At 43.8% G+C, this 20,913-nt stretch overlaps 1 protein-coding gene across 1 annotated transcript; it reads right to left on the bottom strand.

Annotated features, from left to right (window-relative positions):
• Window positions 1–240: 240 nt before the first annotated feature.
• Window positions 241–18,559, bottom strand: cdk1 (cyclin dependent kinase 1). The gene is made up of 9 exons (XM_068002765.1): window positions 18,322–18,559; window positions 12,900–13,076; window positions 10,303–10,366; window positions 8,705–8,861; window positions 7,041–7,164; window positions 5,069–5,239; window positions 4,127–4,290; window positions 1,397–1,535; window positions 241–613 (listed from the first exon to the last, which is right to left on the bottom strand). Exons 3-9 carry the CDS (start codon window positions 10,337–10,339, stop codon window positions 500–502), a joined length of 906 nt encoding a protein of 301 aa, XP_067858866.1. The 5' UTR covers window positions 10,340–10,366; window positions 12,900–13,076; window positions 18,322–18,559; the 3' UTR covers window positions 241–499.
• Between the last annotated feature and the right edge of the window lie 2,354 nt (window positions 18,560–20,913).

Below are 20,913 nucleotides of genomic sequence, written 5' to 3'. Positions count from 1 at the left end.
AATGGCACTGCTCTATTATACAAGGGGCTACTTTAGCATGATCCTCACTGCACAAGTCACATAGTGGTAACAACACTAATACGGTACAAATCATTTCATATTTAAAAAATCTGCTTAAGGACAACCAATTTCAAAAAAACAGCTGCCAAGTTAGGAAATTCTCACCTCTGACCAGCTTACAAATTCATGTACCTCAACCACAATTAGTGTCTTGATTCAAAAACTTAGTCATCAGCAATATGGGTGTACATTAGGCCTTTATTCATATTTACAAGTTATACAGGTACAAAAACACAAATTCAGCATTGTGCAACTATGTAGTATAGTCAGAAGGAAAGAAATACATTGATATGAACAGACACATCTACAGAACTTTAATACAGAAATGGTTGCAACCAGATTTTTAAAAAAAAAGTTGGTGGAAAAAAATGGTCTTGGTGTGTTTAGTGATTGCCCAAAGCTTCACTGCCAAGCAGAGGCAATCACCTTCCAACAAGCATTAATTCCTTTGCACATTGGCCGGGAGACTGGACTTATCCAAGTCATCAAAATACGGGTGATGCAAAGCTTCCTTTGCTGAGATTCTTCTGGCAGGATCATAAACCAATGTTTTCTGGTAAAAGATAAACACTACATTAGAAAAAATATTCTGAGGTCATACTGTTGCATTATTTCTCACAGCAGGTATAACAAACCGCCCAGGTCATAAAATTTAATGGGAATATACGAGCCAAATCATAAAAATGCAAGGCCTGCAAGAAATATTATAAATGTAAAAAATTCTAACATGTAAATCCTTCACTGCAAAGATTCAGAGGTAATATTTGACACTATTTATCTATGAATTTCACAAGTACAATGTACTCTGGAACAATACCAGCTGAGTGCAGTAGTTGGCATTCCTGAACATGTGCTTGCTCTGTTCTTGGTAGCTATTTTGTATCTGATTAGGGTTACATCAACACAAGCTTTACTCTTCATTGTATTTGATGGCACTAGAAGCAGTCTACTCATTTCAATGCAAATTGGTTTTATTCAATTTGCTGATTAATTGGAGCTTGGAGCAAAAATGACTCCAAATTAACAGGAGTAGTCTGTACAATGCAAGCTTATTTGGAATGCAGAAAAGTACTGCAAATTAGTATTGACAGCCCAATTGCAGCAGTGAGCTGTTAAAAGCTGAAACCATTGCCATAGGGCATAAAAAAAGGGCTAGAAACAAATATAGTTCAGAGCTAGTTAGCATCAGGAATTTTATATACTCCTGCTCCTATTTGTTATGTTCTTATATAAAGATCTGGCTGATATTACTGCTCTGCAGGATGAATGAATTCACATTTCCAAATCCCAAACAGTGGAAGAAAGCAGAGAGACATTATTTGCAAAATCCACTTACTGCTAGCAGGTCAAGGCCATTGGCATCTACGTTCTTCACTTGTGACAAGCTACCTGCTTTCCACTTGGGGAAGGTATTCTTGTAATCTGGCAAAGTCTCAACCTCTGGCCAAACATCATTGTTTGGTGTGCCTAGGGTCCTGTAAGGAGGAAAGACAAGTTATTGATTTCAATAAGATTCCTCACTGCTCCCTGGCATGTGAATCTTAAGCTACATCAATGGTTAAAAACCCTCAACAGGAGAATGGAGTAATGTTAAAATGCATGCTATTGATAATAAGTAGTGCACACACCGAGACAATTTCAGTGATGCTCCCTAATCCTCAACATGAAAACTTTTAAATGTCCACAAGTGCAGAATGAGATTGGAGAGATTTATATGGTTTACCATTTCACCCAGTACAAATTCTCAAAGCTTTGTTCAAGAAAATTGGCCCCTTCTATAAAGGTCCTGGTTACAGCGCAGAATACAGGAAAACCACGTCCAGTTTCAGAGAACTAAAAGTCTCCACATGGGGAACGGGAATCTCTGAAGTGGGAACGTTCAAACTCAGGTCAGGTCATGGAAAGCCCCAGTTAATAAATCCATAGCTGACGAGGTTTCAATTGCTTTCTGTCAGATGTCCAGAGAAAGCCCAACTTCACCGGCAGCACCAGAAAGGCAGTCAAGTGCATTAAGCTAAAGACAGCTTCTGCAGGTTCCTCTAAAGTGAACTGTGCAATGGTTTCCATCAGTTCCCAGTCATTAATTAGCATAAAACTTTACAGTCAAATTCCTGCTAGTGGTTGGGGTTGGGAGGAGGGGGAAAATGGGGATGACCGCTTTTGTCAATCCGAATACCTAATTCATTCATTGATTCAAGAATTAACTCAAAGAAAATTCCTTAGTGGAAAATCAGGGCTTCAATTCCTGACCCTTTGTTTCCATAGCCATTCAATAAGAATGAATATATATTCATTCCAAACCCCCAAATCTTAAACCTTTTGTCAAGTAACAGATGAGCTATTAATGAGGAATAATGCTTTTAATTTAAAAATTAGCAAATCATTTCTAGTTAATAAAAAGGGAAAAAAATTTAACTGTTGCAAGGAGAAAAATATTTAATACATTTTCATAACTAGCTCAAATGAAGTCCCCATTGTCAAACAGTGTATGTGAACCCTGGTCAATTGCACACAGGGATTCTTCCCCATTTACCATTATGGGGATTTTTCATTTTATTATATTAAGGAGACTCTGGAGCTGGAGAACCAGGCCTGAGCAATATAACAATGAAAGAGCGCGCGAAAATGAGAAAGCGACCACTGCTTCTTTCGATGTATATTAATGATTTGGACTTGGGTATACAGAGCATAATTTCAAAGTTTGCAGATGACATGAAACTTGGAAATGTAGTAACAGGATAGTAACAGACTCCAGGAGGATATAGACAGACTGGTGAAATGGGCAGACACATGGCAGATCAAATTTAGTGCAGAGATGTGAGAAGAAATTAATTTTGGAAGGAAGAGGAGAGGCAAAATAAACTAAATGGTACAATTTGGGGGGGGGGGGGGGGGGGAAAAAAGAGCGCAGGAATAGAGACACCTGGGGGTGTATGTGCACAAGTCTTTGAAGGTGGCAGGACAAGTTGAGAAGACTGTTAAAAAGGCATACGGGATCCTTGGCTTTATAAAACACTGGTTAGGCCTCAGCTGGAGTACTGTGGCTAATTCTGGGCAACATACTTTAGGAAAGATGTCAAAGTCTTAGAGAGCGCAGAGGAGATTTACTAGAATGGGACCAGGAATGAAAGACTTCAGTTATGTGTAGAGACTAGAGAAATTACTGTTCTCCTTAGAGCAGAGAGACAGTTAAGGGAAGATTTGATAGAGGTGTTCAAAATCATGAAGGGTTTTAATAGAGTAAATAAGGAGAAACTGTTTCTGCTAGCAGGTGATCAGTAACCAGAGGACACAGATTTAAGGTAATTGGCAAAAGAGCCAGAGGTGACACGAGGAAAACATTTTTTATGCAGCAAGTTATGACGACCTGGAATACACTGCCTGAAAGGCTGGTGGAAGCAGATTTAATAATAACTTTCAAAAATGAATTGGATAAATACTTGAAGGGTAAAATTTGCAGGGCTTTGGGGAAAGACCAGGGGAATGGGACTAATTGGATAGCTCTTAGAATTGTACAGAATCATAGAATGATATAGCACAGAAGGAACACGGTTTCATGGAGTTAAAGTCCTAAAGAAATTCCCTTCAGAGCACAGGCTGGATCCAGTGAATTCAGTCACCCCTGAACAACACTGTTTAGAGGACTGATCTGAGAAATCCAGCAGCATTTGTAGGGACTTTCCTGGCCCACACCGCAGTAAAGCATTCCTGAAATCTAGTGCCCCAGTTCCATAGACTGCACCCAGAAAGACACTGCACACTGTCACGTTGTTTTGCAGAGATTGATTTCTTTGTGGCATTGCGAACATCAGAATTTTTTAAAATTAAAGGTGGCAGCATTTGCCCTCTGCAGTACCAGAAATCAGAGAACACTCCTGGAGCAAAAAATCTGGAGATCAGAGCTGTGAAGCTCAAGCTAGGCAGCATGGAAGCAGATAGCTTAAACAGCAAGAATGATAGGCAAAACATTTTAATACACCAAGTTGTTTTGGGCACATCCTGGGGTTTACTGTAGAGACCAAGTGCATTTTTTTTGTTATTGAGTGCATACTATGAATGGATATACCTGAAAATCCTGAAGAGTTGATCAATCTCAGAGTCCCCGTGGAATAGAGGTCTCTTGGTAGCCATTTCAGCAAATATTGTGCCAATACTCCAGATATCCACAGGAGTAGAGTACCGAGCAGAACCCAGGAGTACCTCAGGAGCTCTGTACCACAGTGTCACAACCTTTGAAAGAAAATCACACCTGCAATTAGTTATTGACTTTTAAAGTCTGTCATAGCTGATGGAACCCCAAATTTGCAATTAAAAAGTTGATTGTTTTACTCTCATGACCAACTGCATGTTACAGACCAACAATTCAGTATCTAAACCCAGTCAGGAATATAACGTAATCTAAATTTTTTTTTAACGCAAGCTTCAAATTGAGACATTTTCTACGTGGCTGCTACTGGTCCATAAGGATCACTGATCATGTGCTGTTCTTAAAATATGATTCGTGAAAGTTTTAAAGTTTACAAGCATCTGTCCAGTACCAGTAAGTGAAAGAACATTCAAATGTAGGCTCCAGGAAGTCATTTTCTAACTTTCACTGTCCTATCAGAGTTGAAGGTGAGCTCAACACAAACTCCCAATTTAAATTTCATCGAAGACGAGGTCATTCTTGTGTCAAAGTGGTTTTACAACTAGCTGCACCATCACCTGTTAAGGCCATATAGAGAATTCTAGTAGAGCAAGGAGCAGGGAAAGAGTCACAGCTCGTGGTCTAATGGCAGGTGCTGAGGCATCGTACCAAAACATCTTATCTTCCCTAGGAAGAAGGTAATGCAGAAAATCAGGACCTCAACAAGCCAACCAAATGGTAAATGAATGCTAGTAAAATGGGTATTTTACTAAGACTTAAAACTACCAGTCTTAACACAGGGAAAGCACCAACATTACAACAACTCTATGATAAATATCACAGTCACATCTTTGAACAAACAAAATGTACAGCTGGACTTACTTCATGAGTATAAACTCTGACGGGGACGCCAAAGGCACGAGCAAGTCCGAAGTCGGCCAATTTAATAACGCCTTTACTATCGATCAGCAAGTTCTGAGGTTTTAAGTCTCTGTGCAGAACTCTTCTTGAGTGACAGAAAGCAATCCCCTGTGTAATCTGGTACAGGTAACTCTGGGAGAGAAAGGAAAAACATGAAATACTGTCATTGGTTGTACCTGCCAGGTAGTAGATTTGTTCAATCCATAGAGGACACTGAGACTAAGATTCTTCCTTCAAAACTGATCAATTGTGTAGTGGATTAGCTAGTCAAGGACAAATACAGACTTTTAAAAATATAATTGGGAGGGGGCAGTGTGAAAGCTGAGCATTAATGTCCACTCACTGCAGTTTAACTCACTTTTCATGTTAATTTATTACCTGTATATCAATCATGGTTTAGTACTCCATTTTACTGGCTTTTGAGACCTGGATCAAAGACAATCCTTGTTCCATTTGGACTAACTTTGGTAGTTTGGAGCAATTACACTAGCAATTGTGGGTGGGTGCAGGATTTCACACCATTTAATGCATGATTAATTCTTTTTTTAAATTGAGAAACCAAGGTGAGGGGACAAACTCCATTTTGCAGGATAAGATAAACTAGGAAGCAATGAACAGGTCTGAAGATTGTAGGAGAAATGGGAGATCCTAAGAATGAATTAAAGCAAGAGACTTGTGTATTGATTCAACACAGTAGAGATGTAAAGAAAAACATGTATAACAGGATATTTGGAGCTTAGATGAAATCTGACCACAACAGTTAAAATAGAGACATGAAAGATTGATAGAGAGCAATAGCACACTTCTGGCAGGGGTGGGGGGCTAGAGGTGAAAGATGAATCACATTTAAGACAATTTTTTTCTGGTATCCTGCCCAGAAGTATGAGAAAGGTGTTAGAAGCACCTTAGAACTTATGGAATAGAAGAAGTATTTGGTACAAAAAAGGAAAGAGACCTTCTTGGAGGTAACTTTAGCAGTGGAGGAGATATAGGCTGTTATTTGAACTCAAAAGCTAGCAATGCCAGGAATGCTGATGGAGGGAAAACTAGGGGTGGAACCAAATAATAAAATTGGTAGTTAAATTAGAATAGAGGTACAACACAACTGTATGTGAAGAACTGAAAGAAAAATGTTTTTCACTGCATTATTCAAAGGCATGAAGGTGTATATATATGTGGAATTGTCAGCAGAACAACACATTGGGATGGCTAAGTAGAGGAGCTCATCGGTATAAGAAAGAGTAGGAAAGAGGACAAAGCCCCAGAGAACCTGAGTTAACGAAAAGAGTCAGATGCTCAGCCGTTAACTAAAGCTCGGATAGAGCAATTTAGGAAAGACGAGTACGTAACTTTGGTGGGAGACTGCAAAGATAATTTGTTTAGAAGTGCACAGTGCTGGACTGTCAAAAGCTTTGGCGGTACCTAAGACAATGAGTTGATTCAAAAGCATTCAATAGCCGATTTCCAGGGAATCTTAACACAGGTAACAAGATCACCTGTTGTACAGCTATAACAAAACCCCTACTGGCAATCTCGAGCAAATGCTGAATTGTCAAGGTATTGGACAATGAAAGCAATGTCCAGAAGTTTAGAAAGCAACATAGGACAAAAAGGAATTTTTAATTTGACATTCATCTACTCAATTGCTACGTAACCCTAGATATTAAAAGGGAGATATCCATAGATGCCTCAATTTTCCTGTATATTTTTCCAAATCACTGCTCCAATTACAATATACATTGTAATTTTCCCTTGAATTTACATGTTCTCTGCATAGTGGCAGAATTTTTAGAAAAGCTCAACACTAATTTGTCTATTCAGAAAACAGATGCGATAATGCTTGGACGTGCTACTTTAAATGGAAACACTAGAATGATTTTCAAATCTCTCCACCCAACGAAGGCTTTAAGTTAGCAATTAATATTGCAGATACCTTAACTAGCATTTGGTCCATCATCTGACGAGTAGGTAAAGAATCCAAATATTTTTTCAGATCCATTGAAAGGAATTCAAATATAAGGTACAGCCTTGCATCTTGCATTAGTACATCTTGAAGACTAAAGAGAAAGAGAAAAATGCTGAACACTCAGTGCCACAAATTGTTCGGTTATCAAACTTGCTTCCACCTCCTCCACAACCCCCCCCACCCCCGACCAAATTCTCTTCCCTCTCCTAGAGACACTGACTTGGACTCAAGTACAGTTCTATAGGTGCCAGCAACCCTCCTGCCTCCTGCTGTGAGCCGAGACACCAAGTGCTGGCTGGCTATTTCAAAATGGGGGCACCAAGCCTGATCTGGTCATCCTAACATTCTCTTGCACTCAAAGAAAGACTTGCATTTATATAGCACCTTTCAAGCCCCAAAACGCTTTACAATCAATCAATGAAGTACTTTTGAAGTGTAGTCGCTGTTGTAATATAGGAAACACGGCAGCCAGGGTCCCACAAACAGCAATGAAATAAACGACCAGACAATTTGTAGTGGTTGAGGTATAAATATTGGTCAGGACACTGGGAGAACTCCCCTGCTTTTCTTTGAATAGTGCCATGGGATCTTTTACATTCATCTGAGGTGACACACACTTTCCAGACAAGAATCACTGGACAGTGATCAGCAGTTAGGAATACTGGCACATTTCTAACCGTTCTATGCTGAAGGACATGAGGCTGACCGTGGTGGCCCAGCCATGATCAGCTAAGTCTTCACTAACCAGCAGTCAAATCTACAACTTTTCTCATCTGAATGGCTCAGTTCCGCACTGGACGGTGCATTTATCATCTGGGCCTTAATGGGCCCCCAATTATCATCCATTCAACTAATCTATGTTCAATGTGGTTATATAAAAATATAACACATCCAGTTAAATGAAGATCAGTTGTTTAATTTCTACAAATACTATACCCACTCGTTGCCACTAGGAGTCAATATTTAATTGGATAAATTGACTTTGTTCTCTCCCACCAGTAAACAAATCATGCTATACCACACACATCAGGACTCAATAGTCACTGGGATATGCCCCATTAGTTATCCTTCCCCCACCAAAATGCCATCTAAGATGTATCCAAGCTGATAGATGCTTTGGGATACAAAGCTTATAAAACATGTAAAAAAATGTGGATTTAAAATGAACGATCACATTGGTGAAATTGCAGCATTACATAGCTACATCTATCATAGCGCACTTTACCCAGAAAATGCTCGTTATCCAGATTGCCAGTCCTCCGCAACGTAGTTTGGCCAGCTTTAAACACCAATTGACACAGACCTTGCCGTAACGTCATTTGGACCCCCCAATTATTTCACAATCAATTAATTATATGTGAAGTGCAGCCACTTATGTAGATAAATATGGACAGTAACAGAATAATTAGCCATGTACTACTGCCTCATTCACTCTTGAAAAGCACTCAAATTAGGACCTGACCTTGTGGACTCCCTCAAAGTGCAGGAAATTAAAATGTTCAGAGTTAGGAAATGTTAAGCAGGCCACCAAGAACCATTCCTGTTATCTTAAGAGGTTATTCTAATTTTAATTAAGCTCAGTACAGTGAATACAAAATTTGTTGCATCCAAGTTTAACCAAGTGCACCCACCATACTACATTAGGATGTTGTAGTTCCTTTAAAAGGGAAATCTCCCTGATCGCAGTGCTGGGGACACCTTCCTCTTCACTCTCCAATCGGATTTTCTTCATGGCTACAATCTGCTGAGTAGTTTTATGACGTCCTTTGTAAACAACCCCATAGGTACCTGAAAAAAAGTTAACATTTCTTTCTTAAACGAATATTATTTAACTCAGCATAACAACACAACTATCAGTGAACTCAGAAGGACACAAGCTCCTGTAATTTCTAGACTGATGAGCTGTTAATCCAGTCGTCTTACTGGTTTACTTTCACAATTGTTTCGGAGCCCTCAACAAATTGCACTTTTATAGCACCCTTACCACAACAACTTGCATTTATATAGTGCCTTTAACATAGTAAAACATCCCAAGGCGCTTGACAGGAGAGTTACCATACAAAATTTGACACCGAGCCACATAAGGAGATATTAGGACAGGTGAGGTAGGTTTTAAGGAGCATCTTAAAAAAGGAGGGGTGGAGGGGTTTAGGAATGGAATTCTAGAACTTCCTAGGCAGCTGAAGGCACAGCCACCAATGGTGGACGATGGAAATCAGGATGCACTAGAGGCCAGAAATGGGGGAGTGCAGAGATCTCGGAGAGTTGTAGGGCTGCAGGAGGTTAGAGAGAGATGGGGGCGAAGCCATGGAGGGAAGGAGTGGGGGAAAGAGACCAGAAAACTAAAGCAGTTAACACAATAAAGTGTCTGAAAGTGCTCATTTTAGTATATTTACCTTGTGTGCAAAGGGCCATATTCCTAGTCCTATAATTGGAATTTTTTTCCCCCTCGGGAGTGGAAGATACTCAATGTTGAGTTATTGGTGCATCGTAGTGCAAACATCACATCACAATAATGCAAACATTAACCCCTTTGCACCAGCAGGGATAGAAATAATACTAGGAGGCTTTGGTGACCTAGCAGATAAAGCCAGATAGTGGCTGAGTTAGGGAACAAGCTGGGCATTGGCAATTGGCATCAACAGCCCTGGGCTAGAAGGGGGAAACTCAGCCAGGTTCCTTCCCTTCATTGCATTCCAGTAACCTCTGCTGGTAAGTGAATGGGCAAGAACATTGGGCATGTGATACCCACCATGGTCAAATAGCCCACCAAAACTCACCATCTTGGCTTACATAGCAAGAATGGTATCAGAAGACTACTGGCACCTGTAGAAGTGTGTCTCAGTAAGAGTCAATGCCTTTGGAGAGGAAAGAAATTGGAAAAGATACTGCAAAGGAAAAGAATATTAAAAACCAGAGATAAGAAACATTGAATTGATGAATTTATGTTTGGGCACAGTTCAGAAACTGGTTCTTTGCTAGACAAAGCAAATCAAAATTCAACCCTTGCAGGTTTTAGGCAAAGTATTGGATAATAACTTAGGGCAGGGGAGGAAAGAAGAGAGGAGTGGGGGGAAAAGGCCATAAAACTAAAGCATTTGATACCTAAAGGGGGCAAGCTTATACGGTAACTCATCTAAATATCTCAACTTTAGCCAAATCAAGCTCAATTATATTGCAGATCGAGGGTCAGCCGAAAGATTAAACTTTGCAAAAAAAAATTGCTCACCTTCACCAATTTTCTCTATCTTCACATAATCATCCATGCTAGCGTTCACACTTCAGCCTGCAAACTGGACAGATATTAGAGCATCAGATTTCTCTGCACAAAACAAAAGTAGAGGCTCCAAATTTTAACATTTTTTCAATTTTAACACCATAGCCTTTGGATTGTACAGCCCAGTTCAAAATGTGAAATCTTTGACTACAGTAATGACAAATTTCTTTCAGAAAATAACATTTTGGGATACAGTACATGAGCAATTTGAGACATGGCATGTGGTAATGATAGCATGCTTGGAATAGGTGATCTTGGACCTATGGTTCCCAAAGCTCTGCACCACTGATCGTTTCTTCATGTCTGGGTCTGGTGTCGACTAGTTGATAGAGATTGATTGATATGATTAGTCAACAATTCCATTATCGTCTAGTAATTCCTATGATCCTAAATTGCCTGCTTAATGAAGCAAGTCAAAAGTACTCCAAAGATTCAACTTTGAGGGAAGGGAATTAATTTCAAAAAGTCACTCAGAATTATATTGCTTTTGTTAAAGGAAATAAAAGGTGAATTGAGTCTACTCTGGTCATTTAGAGCTACAAACTGTACTTAAATATGAGTCAGGCAATTTCATGCCACCAATTGAAGTGCTGAGGAGTGACATATATAGCATTTCTCTAACAAGGGACAAGAATTTTATGAAGTGCCCGGAAGTTGAAGTTCAGATTGTCTGTGCATCCCAAGTTCGAACAGGAGTGGGAAATAAGCAGAATATTGATACCTCTTTTGCAATATATAAAGTAACGTAGTCTACGTTGACCAAGTTGAATGAAAGGGATGAGGTATAACTGTTCAAAGTGAGCAGTGATGCATGGGAATAGCATGCATCATGTTTTAATACGAATATTTCCTTTGGTTCAGTATATCTGGCCACTATCGTGAGCAGACCTTGCATCTCCTGTAAGTTCAGTATCTTTTTCTACCCAATATCGAGCTAAACGATAGTGAGACCCAGGGAACATAAGAGAGCCCTTACGCTATACCCCAGCTACTGGAACACATGTACTACCATATAGTTGTTTCCTTCAAAAGCCAGAAGGATTTAAACAGTAGTATCCCCCAGGGGCCAGTGTTCTCAAAATAATTACACAGATCTCCCTTGGCATAACACAGTGAGTCAGAGGATTCATTATTTTATAATGAAGGTGCATGTGCCAGGGACAACACAAGGGCCACTGATTTAGTGACTGAACAAATCAAATTCCATTTTTATTACGTGCTCTTCTGGGATTTTTACTGGTGGCTTGGGCATTGATTTCCAGGATTGTCCATTATTCTGTGAAAACTGCAAATGAATGGCCTTCATTTTGTATATATTCCTTTATATCATAGAATCATAGATTGAACTTTTATCCTTGACCATCTTTAAAGCTGAGAATATACAGCAATTTGCATCATTGGAGGCAGATATCTGCTATTTAGTAATACTTGGGAAGAGGGTGCACTTTGGTAGCAACAGGGTCTGTCCTGGGCTTTGGCAGAACTGGGGAAGGGGGTTCTGGAGTTTGGGAACATGGGGAGAGGGGGGCAGGGTCTGGTCATCTGACAGTAAAGGTGAGCCTGCAATTTGGTTTCCCTGTTGTCTGCCAACAGCACGGAGAGGGGTAGAGTATGAGCCGGACAGCATTAACTGGGGGAGGGGGAAATGAAGTTGGGGGTGGTAGTAGAAGAGGCGATTCAGTCTGGCAGCACTAATTAACGACCTTGCAAATGGTAACTGCTGTAATATTTTCTGCATACAATCTATTTACAGCACTAAGGAGCTGTTTGGTACTAGATTGTAGGTGAATTCATTGTTTTGGTAACTCATTTTCACACAAGAAGTGCTTCCATATACAAAAAAATGGTCACTGCTCACTTTGAACAGTTATACCTCATCCCTTTCATTCAACTTGGTCAACGTAGACTACGTTACTGAACAGAACTTAAATGACCCCTCCCCCCCGTCACTCCAATTTTCACTTAACCTATCCTGAACCACGCTGGAGTATGCCTCCACAGGCACCAGCAGCCTGCAGGTACACTGCAGGTATGTGCACTGTGCATATGTACAAATTGTTTCCCTTTGGGGCAGCAAATCAGTTATTGCAGCGTGCCACGGAATCATACCAGCCTCATTCTTTACCTCTTTTCCCCCCCCCCCACCCCGCCTCTGGCAGGATTGGAGCAGGTGGCTTTACAGTCCACAGTCTGCAATTCCTGACTCAGTCTGTGGTGCCACCAATCATTGAATGAAGTATAAAGTGACTGACAATGCAGCAGTCGGGATTACCACAATAAGCAGACAGAACATTGAAGGAAACATGTTTGACTTCATGCAAATTTTGTTTTGCACACTCACTGCTGGTTTGCCCTTTACTATTCCATCTCACTGCCATTGTACTGAATACAGGATTGTTTGTGATTTAAAAAAATTAACTTAGGCACCATCTTGGGACTCCAGGTGTTCCCTCCTTCCCAGTTGAAGGAGAAAGTGCAGCAATGGCAGGTAAGAGGCGAGGAATTTAAAAGGAAACAATGGGTAAAATGCCAAAGATCTGAAAGCCTACCCGTATTAAAAGGTCAAAGCTGTGAGATAAATCTTTCAGGAAATAATTTAGTCCAAGGTAACTGTTCCAGGGAGCTTTAGGGCAAGCGATGATCAGGTTGGTCTGTTGAATATAGATAAACCCAAACGTAATCGATTTCTCCTATAACTTGACTTAATTTGTAGATTTGTTTAAAATCTGTGAAATTATAAAGGAAATTGTAAAGTTAAACAATGTAGCATTTTTAATATCAAAATCAGAATTTCTCCAGAGATAAGCCCTAGAGTCTCCCAGTAATACATACTCACCCACCCCCAAATACGACAGGTTTGATTTTCTGCCTACACTCCTGCTTCAGCTACTCACTAGTTATTCGCCACAATTGAGCCTCAATGAGTGCCAATAAGCTGATCAGCTATGATGGGCATCACTGGCACTGGGAAGCTGCTATGATGACCTGCCAGGTACCACACCAGACATCCACTTTCCAGCACAGGTCACTGCAGCAACCAGGAGCAGGAACTAGCCCGATTTGTCTCCTCCATACTTCAGGACCACTCCAGCCATTACAACTCACTCCACTGTCCTGAACAAGATTAGCAAGAATAGAATTGAACAAAAATGGCCTACTCCTGCTCCTATTTTCTATCTTTCTAAAAAGGCAAAGTACTGGAGCTGCTGGAAATCAAACATAGAATCATAAAGGTTACAGCACAGAAGGCAACCATTCAGCTCATCGAGTCCACGCCGGCTCTATGCAAGAGCAATACAACTAGTCTCACTCCCCTGCCCTAACCCGTAACCCTACAAATTTTTTCCTTTCAAGTACTTATCCCGTTCCCTTTTGAAGGCCATGATTGAATCTGCCTCCACCACCTCGGGCAGTGCATTTCAGCCAACGTCCCACTCTTCCATCACCATCCCTGGGAATGTCCTGTCCCACCAGAGGTGGCGGTACAGTGATATACAGTCAGGAGGGAGAGGCCTGGGAATCCTCAACATTGACTGCGGACCCCATGAAATCAGGTCAAACATGGGCACGGAAACTTCCTGCTAATTCCCACCTACCGCCCTCCCTCAGCTGATGAATCAGTCCTCCTCCATGTTGAGGACCACTTGGAGGAAGCACTGAGGGTAGCAAGGGCACAGAATGCACTCTGGGTGGGAGGCTTCAATGTCCATTACCAAGAGTGGCTCGGTAACACTGACTGAGTCGTGAAGAACACAGCTGCCAGACTTGGCCTGCGGCAGGTGGTGAGCGAACCAACACGAGGGAAAAATCTACTTGACCTCGTCCTCACCAATCTACCTGTCACAGATGCATCTGTCCATGACAGTATTGGTAGGAGTGACCACCACACAGTCCTTGTGGAGAAGAAGTCCTGTCTTCACATTGAGGACACCATCCAACGTGTTGTGTGGCACTACCACGGTGTTAAATGGGAAAGATTCAGAACAGATCTAGCAGCTCAAAACTGGGCATCCATGAGGCACTGTGGGCCATCAGCAGCAGAATTGTATTCAGCATAATCTGTTACCACATCGCCCGGCATATTCTTCACTCTACCATCACCAACAAGCTAGGGGATCAACCCTGGTTCAATGAGAATAGAAGAGCATGCCAGGAGCAGCACCAGGCATACCTAAAAATGAGGTGCCAACCTGGTGAAGCTACAACACAGAACTACATGCTTGCTAAACAGCAGAAGCAACATGCTATAGACAGAGCTAAGCGATTCCACAACCAACGGATCAGATAAAAGCTCTGCAGTCCTGCCACATCCAGTCGTGAATGGTGGTGGACAATTAAACAACTAACGGGACGAGGCGGCTCCGTGAACATCCCCATCCTCAACGATGGCAGAGTCCAGCATATGAGTGCAAAAGACAAGGCTGAAGCGTTTGTGACCATGTTCAGCCAGAAGTGCCGAGTGGATGATCCATCTCGACCTCCTCCAGATATCCCCACCATCACAGAAGTCAGTCTTCAGCCAATTCGATTCACTCCACATGCCATCAAGAAACAGCTGAGTGCACTGGGTACAGCAAAGGCTATGGACCCCGGCAACGCCCCGCCACTTACGCATCAATAACCTGCTCACCGATGCTCAGTTTGGGTTCCGCCAGGACCACTCGGCTGCAGACCTCATTACAGCCTTGGTCCAAACTTGGCAAAAGAGCTGAATTCCAGAGGTGAGGTGAGACGACTGCCCTCGACGTCAAGGCAGCATTTGACCGAGTGTGGCACCAAGGAGCCCTAATAAAATTGAAGTCAATGGGAATCATGGGGAAAACTCTCCAGTGGCTGTTGTCATACCTAGCACAAAGGAAGATGGTAGTGATTGTTGGAGGCCAATCATCTCAGCCCCAGGACACTGCTGCAGGAGTTCCTCAGGGCAGTGTCCTAGGCCCAACCATCTTCAGCTGCTTCATCAATGACCTTCCCTCCAAAATAAGGTCAGAAATGGGGATGCTCACTGATGATTACAGCGTTCAGTTCCATTCGTAACCCCTCAAATAATGAAGCAGTCCATGCTCGCATAAGCAAGACCAGGACAACATCCAGGCTCGAGCTGATAAGTGGCAAGTAACATTCGCGCCAGATAAGTGCCAGGCAATGACCACCTCCCCTTGACATTCAACAGCATTACCATCGCCAAATCCCCCAACCATGAACATCCTGGGGGGGGTCACCATTGACCAGAAACTTAACTAGACCAGCCACATAAATACTGTGGCTACTAGAGCAGGTCAGAGGCTGGGTATTCTGCTGTGAATGACTCACCTCCGGACTCCCCAAAGCCTTTCCAACATCTACAAGGCACAAGTCAGGAGTGTGATGGAACACTCTCCACTTGCCTGGATGAGTGCAGCTCCAACAACACTCAAGAAGCTCGACACTATCCAGGACAAAGCAGCCTACTTGATACCCCACCCGCCACCCTAAACATTGACTCCCTTCACCACCAGCGCACCGTGGCTGCAGTGTGTACCATTAAGAGGATTCACTGCAGCAACTCACCAAGACTTCTTCGACAGCACCTTCCAAACCTGCAACCTCTACCACCTAGAAGGACAATGGCAGCAGGCATACGGGAACAATAGCACCTGCATGGTCCCCTCAAAGTCACACACCATCCCAACTTGGAAATATCACGCCGCTGGGTCAAAATCCTGGAACTGCCTACCTAACAGCACTTGAACCGCTGCAGTCCTTCACCACATGGACTGCAGCAGTTCAAGAAGGCGGCTCATCACCACCTTCTCAAGGGCAATTAGGGATGGGCAATAAACGCTCGCCATGCCAGCGACGCCAAATATTTAAAAAAATTCCAGATCCTAATCTCTCACTGTGTAAAAAGGTTTTTCCTCATGTCACCTCTGGTTCTTTTGCCAATCACCTTAAATCTATGTCCTCTGGTTCTTGACCCTTCCGCCAATGGGAACCGTTTCTCTCAATACCCCGTCTAGACCCTTCATGATTTTGAATACCTCCATCAAATCTCCTATCCACGTAACTAAAATCCCTCATCCCTGGAATCAATCTAGTGAATCTCTTTTGGATCCTCTCTAAGGCCTTCACATTTTTCCTAAAGTGCAGTGCCCAAAACTGGACACAATACTCCAGTTCCAGCTGTTTTATAAAGGAACATCATGACTTACTTTTGTACTCTATGCCTCTATTTATAAAGCCCAGGATCCCATATACTTGTTCAACTGTTTTCTCAACCTGCCCTGCCACCTTCAATGATTTGTGCACATACCCCCAGATCTCTGCTCCTGTAGCACTTTCAGAATTGTGCCCTCTAGTTTATATTGCCTCGCCTCGTTCTTCCTACCGAATCGTATCACTTCGCATTTTTGTGTTAAATTTAATCTGCCACGTCCACCCATGCCACCAACCTGTCTATATCCTCTTGAAGTCTATCACTATCCTCCTCACTGTTCACTACCCTTCCAAGTTTTGAGTCATTTGCAAAATTTGCAAATGTGCCCTGTACACCCAAGTCCAAGTCATTCATATATATCAAGAAAAGTAGTGGTGCCAGCACTGACCCCTGGGGAACACCACTGTACACCTCCCTCCAGTCCAAAAAACAATCATTCACCACTACTCTATTTCCTGTCACTTAGCCAATTTTGTATCCATGTTGCTACTGCCCCCTTTATTCCATGGGCCACAATCTTGGTAAGTCTACCGTTCGGCACTTTATCAAACGTCTTCTGAAAGTCCATGTACATCACATCAACTGCATTGCCCTCATCTACCCTCTGTTACCTCATCAAAAAACTCTATCAGTTTAGTTAAACACGGTTGGCCTTTGACAAATCCGTATTGGCTTTCCCTAATCAATCCACACTCACCCAAGTGACTATTAATTCTGCCCTGTTTCTAAAAGTTTCCCCACCAATGAGGTTAAACATTTTTGTTTAAACAAGCATGTAATATTTGCAATTCTCCAGTCCTCTGGCACCACCCCCGTATCTAAGGATGACTAGAAGATTATGGCCAGCACCTCTGCAATTTCCACCCTTACTTCCCTCAGCAACCTAGGATGCATCCCATCCAGACCAGGTGACATCTATTTTAAGTATAGCCAGCCTTTCGAATACCTCCTCTATCATTTTTTAGCCCATCCAGTATCACAATTAAATCTTTTATTGAGACTCTGGCAGCATCTTCTTCCTTGGTAAAGATAGATGCAAAGTATTCATTTAGTACTTCAGCCATGCCCACTGCCTCCATGAGTAGGTCTCCTTTATGGTCCCTAATCGGCCACATCCCTCCTTATACTACCTTTATTATTGGGGGCCCCCCCACCGGGGGATCCCTCAAGGGCCCGCCCACCCCCCCCCACCGGGGGCTCCCTCAAGGGCCCGGGGGGCCCCCCCCACCGGGGGCTCCCTCAAGGGCCCGGGGGCCCCCCCCCACCGGGGGCTCCCTCAAGGGCCCGGGCCCCCCCCCCACCGGGGGCTCCCTCAAGGGCCCGGGGCCCCCCCCCCCACCGGGGGCTCCCTCAAGGGCCCGGGCCCCCCCCCCCCCACCGGGGGCTCCCTCAAGGGCCCGGGGGCCCCCCCCCCCACCGGGGGCTCCCTCAAGGGCCCGGGGGCCCCCCCCCCACCGGGGGCTCCCTCAAGGGCCCGGGGGGGCCCCATCTCCCCCAATGCCGTAAGGTCCAAGAGGCCCCGAGACGCCGAACGTTGCTACGAACCCCAGCCGTTTAACGGCTCACAGCCGCGGGCTCAATTACACCATCCACCCCAGTGCCCGAAATCAGCCACCCGACAACGAGGAAACCCCAACCGGGGGCCTCCGAATTGTACCACGGGCCCCATCCAACTCCCCACACCGGACCCCGAGGGAGTTGGCCGAGGCTTGGGGGCCTCCAGGAGCCGACCCCTGTTCGGAAGCACCTGCACCTGCCGAGGGTCGGGAACAAACCTGCGGGAAGGAGGAGGAGGAGAGTGGGGTGGTGAGAGAAGGCCGGCCGCCCGGCGGTGACTGAGACTCAGTGTGACGGAGGCCCGGCCGCCGCTCGCGCTCCAGTTTGAATGCCGCCCGCGCGCTCCAACCGTATCCCCGATTCAAACCGCCAGCCAATCAGCGCCACGCATTCAAAGAGACCAATCAGAATAGCTGTTGTCTTGGTTGCCGGGGTGGTCCTTCGCCGCTTTTAGGTGTCCAGAGAGAAGGGCGCGAATAGATGGAGGAAAGCGGCAGCGTTTGGAGGAGGCGGGGCGGGAGGGCGGAGCGTGTGTGTGACGGACGGGTAACGTTTGTGTGGTTGCCGAGGAATTTGTTTTTCTCGTGGTTTCACGCGGTCGGGTGGAGTTTAATTCACATGGAACCACCTGAATTACACACATAACACGCCGAGAATGACGCACTGGAAAAGGCCACCTGGACCATCAAGCCTGCCCCACACTCAAGATTGGCTGGAGCATCATGACTAGATACTTCCCAGAGGAAAACCCAGGGTCAACAAGGGGAAAAATATTCTGGAAAATTCCTCTCCGACTCCCCCCCCCCCCCCCCCCCGCCGACTCAGGCAATGGAAACCAGTCCAGGAGATCACTTCGCCAATTATAATAGAATCATAGAAATATACGGCACAGAAGGAGGCCATTCGGCCCATCGTGTCCGCGCCGACTGAGAAACGAGCCACCCAGCCTAATCCCACTTTTCTGTATTTGGTCCGTAGCCCTGCAGGTCTCAGCTCTTCAGGTGCACATCCAGGTACTTTTTAAATGAGTTGAGGGTTTCTGCTTCTACCATCCTCTCAGGCAGTGAGTTCCAGACCCCCACCACCCTCTGGGTGAAAAAGCTTTTCCTCATTTCTGCTCTAATTCTTCTACCAAACACTTTAAATCTATGCCCTCTGGTTATTGACCCATCCGCTAAGGGAAATAGGTCCTTTCTATTTACTCTATCTCGGCCCCTCATAATTTTGTACACCTCAATCAAATCACCCCTCAGCCTCCTCTGTTCCAAGGAAAACAACCCCAACCTATCCAATTTGTCTTCATAGCTGAAATTCTCCAGTCCTGGCAACATCCTCATATATCTCCTCTGTACCCTCTCTCGTGCAATTACATCCTGTAATGTGACTAGAACTATGCACAATGCTCAAGTTGTGGCCTAACTAGTGTTTTACACAGTTCCAGCATAACCACCCTGCTTTAATATTCTATGCCTCGGCTAATAAGGGAGGAGAGAGAGGTGGAGAGGTTTAGGGAGGGAATTCCAGAGCTTAGGGCCTAGACGGCTGGTGAGACGGCTGCCAATGGTGGGACGAAGGAAATTGCCGGGGGGTGGCCAGAGTTCGAGGAATGCAGAGTTCTCAGAGGGTTGTAGGAGGTTACAGAGATAGAGAGCGGTGAGGCCATGGGGGGATTTGAACATGAGGATGAGAATTTTAAATTTGAGACATTGAAGGACCAGGAGAAAATGTAGGTCAGCGAAACATGGGGTGATGAGTGAACGGGACTTGGTGCGGGTTAGGATACGGGCAACAGACTTTTGGATGAGCTCAAGTTTATATGGGGTGGAAGATGGGAGCCCAGCCAGGAGAGCTTTGGAATAGTCGAGTCTGGAGGTGACAGAAGCGTGGATGAGGGTTTGTTACGGAGGTAGTAGTAGGCGATCTTTGTGATGGAGACGGATAGCAATAGAGGGTAATGTATACTGGAATAGCAATAGAGGGTAATGTATACTGGAATAGCAATAGAGGGTAATGTATACTGGAATAGCAATAGAGGGTAATGTATACTGGAATAGCAATATGGGGTAATGTATACTGGAATAGCAATATGGGGTAATGTATACTGGAATAGCAATATGGGGTAATGTATACTGGAATAGCAATATGGGGTATTGTATACTGGAATAGCAATATGGGGTAATGTATACTGGAATAGCAATATGGGGTAATGTATACTGGAATAGCAATAGGGGGTAATGTATACTGGAATAGCAATATGGGGTAATGTATACTGGAATAGCAATATGGGGTAATGTATACTGGAATAGCAATATGGGGTAATGTATACTGGAATAGCAATATGGGGTAATGTATACTGGAATAGCAATATGGGGTAATGTATACTGGAATAGCAATATGGGGTAATGTATACTGGAATAGCAATAGAGGGTAATGTATACTGGAATAGCAATCGAGGATAAAGATTAATGAATTGCCAGTACACTCCATTAGGTGGCGCACTCACCTCAGCGTTCAAGGCACATTCAGGGTTTGAGTGTATAAACTGCACTGACACTAACTATAGTGCAACAACATCAACAGGAATTTACAATTACATAGCGCCTTTAACGTAGAAAAATAGCCCCAGGTGCTATACAGAGGTGCAAGCAAAAAAGGGACACCACCTAAAAAAGGAAAGATTAGAATGGGTGACCAAAAGTTTGGTCAAAGAGATTGGTTTGAGGAGCAGAGATAGGTGGAGAGGCAGAGAGGCTTAGGGAGGGGATTCCAGAATGTGGGGCCTAGGCTGCTGAAGGTTGAAGGCACAGCCG

The sequence above is a fragment of the Heptranchias perlo genome, chromosome 21 (genome assembly GCF_035084215.1).
Source record: "Heptranchias perlo isolate sHepPer1 chromosome 21, sHepPer1.hap1, whole genome shotgun sequence".
Lineage (NCBI taxonomy): Eukaryota > Metazoa > Chordata > Chondrichthyes > Hexanchiformes > Hexanchidae > Heptranchias > Heptranchias perlo.
The sequence above is the reverse complement of the archived record's forward strand: the minus strand, read 5'-3'. Positions and strand labels throughout refer to the sequence as shown.